Source organism: Haliotis rubra, unplaced genomic scaffold, assembly GCF_003918875.1.
Source record: "Haliotis rubra isolate DU_JTF1 unplaced genomic scaffold, ASM391887v1 Scf1554, whole genome shotgun sequence".
Taxonomy (NCBI): domain Eukaryota; kingdom Metazoa; phylum Mollusca; class Gastropoda; order Lepetellida; family Haliotidae; genus Haliotis; species Haliotis rubra.
This window is the reverse complement of record NW_025765508.1, coordinates 126,255-135,273: the sequence shown is the minus strand read 5'-3', so window position 1 is coordinate 135,273 and position 9,019 is coordinate 126,255. Positions and strand designations below refer to the sequence as shown.

The 9,019-nt window shown below is 39.7% G+C and overlaps 1 protein-coding gene and 1 long non-coding RNA gene across 2 annotated transcripts; both read left to right on the top strand.

Moving 5' to 3' along the window:
- The first annotated feature begins 354 nt into the window (after positions 1–354).
- Positions 355–1,259, top strand: LOC124270880. The gene is made up of 3 exons (XR_006896899.1): positions 355–384; positions 799–886; positions 1,174–1,259. It is a non-coding gene; the product is annotated as an uncharacterized LOC124270880 (long non-coding RNA).
- A 4,487-nt stretch (positions 1,260–5,746) lies between these two features.
- On the top strand, positions 5,747–8,185 carry LOC124270882. Its single transcript, XM_046705944.1, has one exon. The coding sequence runs from the start codon at positions 5,747–5,749 to the stop codon at positions 8,183–8,185; it is 2,439 nt and encodes an 812-aa protein (XP_046561900.1).
- Positions 8,186–9,019: the final 834 nt, after the last annotated feature.

Below are 9,019 nucleotides of genomic sequence, written 5' to 3'. Positions count from 1 at the left end.
GCCGCAGTGAAGATAAAGCAGACATGTTAAGCCTTAGAACTTTATAGTCGGTAGATGCGACACAACTGAGGTAAAACCATCTTTTATTCCAGTATATGTTATTATCATAAAATATGTTTTTATGGAATATAACCATGAAAATATAAATAAATCTAGTTTTCAAAACGTGTGACGCTTTACTGATTCGCTTCAAATCATCTGGTAAGTCCATGATATCATGGTATACTTAACCAGTATAACTCGTCTTATGTTTTCTTCTCTCGCAGTCTGCTTCACTTAACGGCTTTCAGGAGATGATTTAATTCGTCAATACTTTTTCAATGGATTGAGCTATGAAAAGATACGCATAGTTTTTCTAGATGTAAGACACAGTTTCTCCATCGGGTTCGTATTCCTTATGAATGTCATCGAGTTAATAATATAAAGTGTAAGCAGAAATATCTGCATATAAACATATCATGAATATTTAAATAGCAATGGTATTCATAAATGTTACATAAGTTATTACATATGTTGTGTTACATTCCCTTTGATATTTTTGTGCATATCTGTAGTAACAAACAGTTATGTATTAATATTAGTGAGTGTTTCAATATTGGTATCAACCAAATTGAACCATCACTTTTCCTTGTTCATATTTCATCTACAATTGAGGTATATTTTCATTCGTTGTTTTTACATATCATCACATAAATTGTGTTTATGGTATTTTATGTCATGTTGTAAACAGTTACTGATTGCATTGTTGCATATTGTAAGTAAATGACAGTTATGAAAAATAAGTATCATTCCTCACAGTATTCGTCAACTGAAGCGACTGTTAAGAAGAATGAATTTACGTCGTCGTGGTGCTTCAAATATCCAAGTGGTCCGGCGAGCAGTACAGGTACATGTACCGCCAAGATTCTATTCATACATTGCATAATTATTTCTTTACATTATGATACTATATCATCTGTTTTCACAATGTGAATGAAACATGGTATAAAGGTCGCACGCAGTCGTGTTAACGGTCCTGAAATCAGTAAGACACCGGTAAATGTGTCCATGAGAGATCCGCATTCAAGTTTCTATTTGAAATATTATAAAACTGAACTAATTAAGAAACAATATTTTTTATCAGTGCTGTCACATCAAGTACACCGTTTTACAGTTACTTTTTCATCGTTGCAGGAAGAACTAAATGGCAGTGGTGCCTATCTCGGATGTAGGTCAATGCGGTCGCGGCTGCAGTCGTCGTATGGCCTATCAGTACCAAGGTATGCAGCAAAATGTTAAAACTTGAATTTGGAATACCTTGATATTGCACAAGAAGCTAAACATAAATCTCAGGTACATCAACTACCAGATATCGATATCGTTTAATAACGATCATGTCCCTTCCACTGATTTTCCCACATGAACTTGAGATAGATAATGAAACCAGTTAACCTGCCTCATTTTGTTTATACTAATATTTAAATCTATGCAAAACACTTTCCACAAAACTGCATCACAAAGGTATTATTGATAATCACCATGAATTTATATTACAAAATCATAGCATAAATGTCTTTATAGGAATAAGTGAATATGGCACTCTCTAGGAGGGTTATGAAAAAATGGATGTTTTATAAGAAAATATCATGTGCTTTTGCATTGGTCTTTTCGGGGAGGTTTGTGAAGAAACTGTACAACACATGAAGAGGGTCAACCGCAAAAATGAAAGGCATTTAGACTGGGTCATTATTTTCATTTCATTAGTGCATCAAAAACCTTTCACCTCGATCAACTAGTGTTGTATACTGACTTGATATTTGGCGAATATATCTTGTGTATGAAATCCTAATGTTACTTTATATTGTATTTGGGGTGTAGGTAGCTTAGTGGTTAAGGCGTTCGCTGATGGCCCGTGTTGACTTCTCCACATGGGTGCAGTGCTAAAGTACTGAAATAATATGTATGAAAAATATTGAAAGGTTCGAAATTAAAGTAATGTCGAAGAAGAGTTTCCTATTCCGAGTTAGTGAGAGAGTGAGTGAGTGAGTGAGTTTGGCTTTACGCCGCTTTTAGCAATATTCGTGCAATATCACGGCGAGGGACACATGGGCTTCACACATTGTACCCAGGTAGGGGATTCGAACTTGGGTCTTCGGCGTGACGAGCGGACGCTTTCACCACTAGGCTACCCCACCGTCCCTTTCTATTCCTAAGTTATGGATAATCCAAAGTAATCTGACTTTAAGATTCACCATAAGTGGAATAATATGGCCGCCACACAAATCGTGAAAATACTGTTTTGCTGGTCGATTTCTTGACCCATTACCAGAAAACTGTAGAAAATAAACTTGTAAACTTGGAATCCAGTTTGGCTACCAGTCAACAAAGCCGGAGAACAAATTGTTTGGGGCATATAAAGCTGCTGAACTTGCCAAATATGACGGGACCATTATCAAATTATTTCGGTTAAATTGAATATGTTGTAGTTATATGCCCTTAGTCACGAGGTATGGACACTTGCGAAAGGCCTCTTAGCCATTCTGGTTGGGAGTCGTAATCAAAAGAAACAGATATAAAATAGTCAACATCCTTCCCGAGGTCTCGTCAAAAGAAAGGGTCCAATCTGTCAAGAGCTGTATCTCCCTTGTCTTAGTCTCAACGGTGTTTGGTATTGCGCGTACCAAGGTTATCTTTCTCCCAACACTCAAGTGCTATGCATGCTTAGCATTACACCACTGCTCCAAGCTAATTTGCGTATCACGTGCCCGCACTTTTAGCTTTTTTAGAACAAAAGCGCTTATGCACGGCCAGGGTATCAAACCCTCTACCGTTCACCCTCCTACATCACGGAGGCGGTAAAGATGTGTTGGTTATATTATACATCAGATGGATTTTGTTCTTTTATTTAACATAACTTTCTCCCAAACCTTAAATCTTTAAATAAACTTTCAGAGATACAATCCTACAGCTTCAGCGTGAGTTAGACCCAGAAGGTGTGGAGATGAGATCTCGCCATCGACTATCAAGGCGTGTCTACACTAACAAAGGACCCAATTATCTCGTCCATATCGACGGCTATGATAAATTAAAACCATTTGGTTTTGCAATTCACGGAGTCATATGCGGGTAAAGAAACTGTGTTACCTAAATCAATGCTTTCTATTCAAGTCCATTTTAGAAGAGTAGATCCATTGGAGATCAATGTCATGTAGTTGTCGTTTTGAGAATACTCCAATAGTCATTTCCTAAACCGCAAGCCGCACGCAAAAGAATAATCTCTCTCTCTCTCTCTCTCTCTCTCTCTCTCTCTCTCTCTCTCTCTCTCACACACACACAGAGAGACAGAGAGAGAGACAGAGACAGACACACACAACACACACACACACACACACAGACACACACACGCTATATATATATTGTCAGTATTTTATTCGTTGAGCTTTTTTCAGATTCTCCAGGAGAATATTGTGGCTGGAAGTGCCTAACACGGACAACAATCCATACGTTGTTGCCTCTTACTTTCTGAATTATATTGAAACGGTGAAAGGTAAGTATTCTTTATAAGCATCAGTATTTGTTCAGAATATATGGGAACATTCAAGGGCTGTCTTTATTTACATTGTCAATGTATATGTTTCCCTTTAAGGTACATGTCACCAAAACATTAGCAAAGTTTCTTACTTTATGATGTGTTATTGATGAAGTGGAACATTTTCAGGCGTTACAATCCTGTTTCACGTGTCTGTATCAGAGTATCTGTATGTCAAGATGTGATTCGTCATCTGGCTTGTACTCATGTCAAGATCACATAAAGGTCAGATCACATAAATCATTTGTTATAGAATAGTTAGTTACAGTACAACCAGAAATTATTGAGTATTTAAAGATTGTAATTTTTTATATTTCTTTTCACTCATTACTCACGTATTAAATGTGAATTTTAGCAGAACATAACTCCAGATTCAAAGACAGGTGAACAGTTAGTACTTTGTCAAGTCACCATGGGCAGCAAAACTTCAATGCGGCGGGGCATACTACTGATCAAAGAAGCTGTCCCAATATCGGACCACCTCTTCTTTCATTTCAGCAATATTTGTCAGATTTTTCTTATTGACACTTTCCTTCTTAAGTCTCCAAACATTTTCTATTGGATTTAGGTCAGGGCTATAGCTTGGTCAATCTAATAATGTCATATTTTGGGTCCGAAACCAGGCCTGTGAATGCTTTGAACGATGTTTTGGGTCGTTGTCCTGCTGGAAAATCCAAACATTTCCATAGAACACGTGAGCAGATGGAAATAAATGTCCCTCGAGAATATCTTATCTGGGTACCGCTCACTGTTCATATTCCTTTCAAATACACAGAGGGACGTTGCCCCTAACACAGATATGCCACTCCACACGTTAAATTTCGGACTCTACTTTGGGCGCTGATACAAAGGTTTTTCAGTTTGTTTGGTCCAGAATTTCAGTGTATTAGGAAACAGCCACACAGAACTTTCATCTGAGAAAATCACATTGTCCCAGTTTCCTTTTGTTCGCTCCTTTTGTTAAGGTTCAGGTTTCGTGATTGGTGATGGAATTCCTCGACTTTTCTGCCAACCCATTGCATGCAGCTCAGTTCTAATTGTCTCCTTACACACAGCCACAGTTCCTCTATCAATCATATCAATCAGCCTTAAGTTTTCTAAACTCCTTTCGTATATTTGTAGACACAAGAATACCAAGCCGCTTCCTGTCACCAACAGTCAATTTTCTGGGCCTACCTGCGCCTCCTTGGTGCTCAATGCCATATCCATTTGCAATATTGTTCAAAACACGATAAAAAGTGGGCAAAGGGATGCCTGTTCTACTTGAAATCACTTTAGCTGATCTGATGCCCTTGTTATAATACTCTAAAATCAACTTCCTCTCCTCTAAATCATCCATACTGAGGATCACTGATAATGTAGTCTTCTAGCAAGTAAACAAAGGGGGGGGTAACTCTTCACAAACTAATGAAAAAGGATTAAAGGCGTTGTCTCTCTTGAATGAAGCCAAGCACTTGATAGCTGGTCAAGGTTCTTTATACTAGAAATCCAAGTAAACATATTAATAATATCAATAATTTCTGGTCATACTATACTTCATCATATCGTGATGAATGTAGAGATTTATTTGCTTTAATCTTTTATAAAGATTTTACGTGCGCTTCACGCAATTATCTGTTGCCTCAACAAGGTCGGAAGTTCTCGGGCAGATAACTCTAATCGCTGCGGTGACCTCGTGGTTGTGAACGGAGAGCTGTGAACGATGAACGTCTGCTGCGGTAGACAACATTCTACTTTTTACTTTGTACACCTACCTTTGTGGAGGATAATGGTCCTAAAATTTGTAAGCATTGTTTCTTTTTTAGTATTGCAACACTTTTCAAGCAATTTTGTCAGGTATTATTAATTTTAATGGTAAAGTGTTTTCTGTAAACTTCAACATGACGAGCACGAGCACGAGCACATGGTTGTGTGTCACCTATTTTCGTGCCACTATGAAATCATTGTTTTATTGGTCTTACACAGACTATTATGTAATATGTGTTTGTATATCATTATTTGCAAGGTTTTATGCTGGATATTGTAACTAAATGTTGTTTTCTTACTTCTTTAACCAGCTTGAACCTACTACACAGCATAGTCAACTCAAACAATAAAATCACGAGTTCAAGATTAAAGGTCGCCCAGTTATTTATTCCCACAAAAAGTTCAAGAAATTTACAACTTTAATCAACAAATATGTCTGTCATAAGTGGATGTACAGATAAAGAAACTTTACAAGACACTGAAGACATGCAAAAAATTGAAATAATATCCAAGCTCCAAAAGGAGAGAGGAGGAATTGTGTCATACTTTAGTAAAATAGAGAAGGGAATAAGACTGATGATACAGGAGGGCAACCCAAGTGCAGTTTCTCTTGCAGAAGAACTAGAACTTATGAAAGAAACATTAGACAGAATTGTTGTGAAGTCTATGCAGTTGAAGGAATTAGTTGTCCATGATCCAGTGGAATTCAAGCAAGTTGATGAATATGATAATGCCCTCAAGGATAGATATAGTAAATTAGCAGCAGAAATTAGGGTTTTTATGGTCAAAGACAGTCAGGAGATTAAACCCGAAGATTCTGCAAGTCAGGTCAGCATGAAGTCGGTAGCATCACATGTGAAGGTGGCCGAAGCTAGGGCAGCAGCGCTTCGTGTGAGAGCCGAGGCTCTAAAGAAACAACAGTCATTGAAGCGTCAGGTGATGGAACTGCAACTGCAAGAGGAAGCCCTTAAGTTAGAAACAGAGATCGCCGCTGCTGAGGCAGAGACCAGCGCTTTGAGTGATAACGGGAGTACAGTTAAGAGGCCTCTTCCAGCTACATCCATGCTGAACCCCAGGACTGAAGAGTTTCAGCTTAAATCAGATACTCTTCCAAGTCACCCGATCAAACCAGAGAGAGAGCGTAAACAGCAGCTTACACAGCCACCAGTGTCTGAGAGTAGCAAGGAGATTCTGAACATGATTCATCTCCCTAGAGCAGACCTGATTAAATTTGATGGTGATCCACTCAAGTATTGGATTTTCGTCCGTTCCTTTGACAATAGCATTGGATCAACTTCAATAAGTGACACTGCCAAACTTACAAGACTCCTACAGTATTGCAGTGGCAAAGCACTTTCGGTCATAGAGTGTTGTGCCGTCATGAACCAAGACTATGGTTATAAGGAGGCAAGAAGAATTCTGCAGGAGCGATTCGGCAACCAGTTTGTTATTTCGCGTGCATGGATTCAAAGAGTCACTGAGAGACCAGTACTGCGGAATGGAGACAATGCAGCCTTGCGTCAGTATGCGGACTCAGTGAAGAGCTGTATAGTCACTTTATCAGCCATGGGGAGACTCACAGAGGTTGACAACCAAGACAGGATAAGGAAGATGACAGAAAAACTCCCGGTCCATCTACAGAACAGATGGAGAAATCAAGCAGTCAGCCATCTCAGGACACACAGACATTACCCAAACATTCATGAATTTGCTCAATTCATTGAGATGGTTGCCGATGAGGCTAACGACCCAGTCTTCGGGAATATTCGCTTTGACAACAGAGAGAGACCATCAAGAGGACACGATAGCAAGGGAACAGCCTTACAAACTGTCATGAAGTACAGAGACACGAAGTCAAGTTGCAAGTTATGCTCTTGGGATCATGCCATTTACATGTGCAACACATTTAGACAAATGAATTCTGAAGATAGACTGAAATTCATGCAAGAAGAAAAATTATGTTTTAACTGCTTTGCTAAGAATCATGTGTCGTATGAATGTACCAAGGAAAGCATGTGTCGTATTGATAGATGCAACAAGAGACATTCAACTCTGTTACATCATGCCTTGCAGACATACAGGAAGATGCATTCTGGCGTGCTAGTGGAAAGTGAACTACCGAAGAGAACCCAACAGTTACGAGGGAACTCACACTCAAACCAACAACATCGTGGAACACAGACCTTCTCTACTCACCATTCAAATCGTGATGTCAATGGGGCCGGCATATGTAGGGTAGCATTACCAGTTGTACCCGTTACAGTTCGGAAGAACGGAGAAGAGTGCTTAACAACCTATGCCTTCCTGGACAGTGGCAGTACGAATTCCTTCTGCTCCCAAGAATTATATGACCAACTCGGCCTGCAGGGAGCGAAGACATCCTTGTCTCTTATAACTCTGACAAATGAAGACTGTCCATTGGAAACTACCTGTATCTCGCTTGAAATTGCGGATCTGGATGGAAGGAATCAATTGAAGTTGCCCTATGTTTATGTTATTCCCAATATGCCAGTTCCGGAAAGGAATAAAGTGTCACAGACAGACGTTGACAACTGGCCACACATGCAGGACATACATTTGCCACAAGTCAATGAGTCAAAGATCTCTATACTCATTGGACAGGACAATCCTGGAGCTATAGCACCACTTGACATTAGAAGAGGGAAAATAAACGAACCGTATGCCGTGCTTACCGTTTTCGGCTGGACCCTGAACGGACCTTTGGAATATGGCAAACAGGGCACAATAGTCTCCAACTACATTCAAGCTGATCTTACAACTTGTTTAGAAAGACTTTGGACATTGGATTCCTGTGGCATGCAGATGGATAACCGTCAGCAAATGTCCATACAAGACAAATATGTATACTAACCTGTGGAAGAATAATGGCTCCAAGTTATTGACGGGCATTACAGCATGCCTATACCATTCAAGATGGAAGAACCGAACATGCCGAACAACTACTGCATTGCTGAAGCTAGACTTGAATCCCTAGGAAGGAAGTTGAAGAAAAATGAAACCCTTCATGACAACTATTCAAAGGGCATCGAGGAGTTACTTGAAAAGGGTTATGCAGAAAAGGTTGACGATGATGAAATTACAACTGAAAGACCCGTGTGGTATCTGCCGCATCATGCCGTTACAAGCGACAAGAAGCCGGATAAAGTGAGAATCGTGTTTGATTGTTCAGCAAAGTACTTGGGGACAAGCCTTAACGAAGAAGTACTTCAAGGACCGGATCTCACTAATAAGCTAATCGGAGTACTTCAGCGTTTCCGAGAGGGACAATTTGCTATCATGGGGGATATCGAAGCGATGTTTCACCAGGTCAAAGTCGAACAGAAACATCGAGATGTATTGAGATTCCTCTGGTGGCCAGGAGGAAACCTATCCCTCAAACCAGAGATATTTCGGATGACTGTTCATATTTTTGGAGGGGTATGGAGCCCCAGTTGTGCTAGTTATGCTGTCCAGCGCACCGCTCAGGACAACACAGTAGACTTTGATGAAGAGACAGTGAGAACAGTGTTAGACAACTTCTACATCGACGACTGCCTCAAGTCAACAACTTCAGACGAAAGAGCAATTCATCTTGTAAAGGAAACTAGCAATTTACTCCAGCGAGGTGGATTCAATATTACTAAATGGACTAGTAACAGTCGGACAGTAGTGGAATCCATTCCAACTGAAAAGCGAGCAAAGGAG

What these genes read in the sequence shown, in the direction of transcription:
- LOC124270882 (XM_046705944.1), top strand. Translation starts at nt 5,747, where the DNA reads ATGTCTGTCATAAGTGGATGTACAGATAAAGAAACTTTACAAGACACT.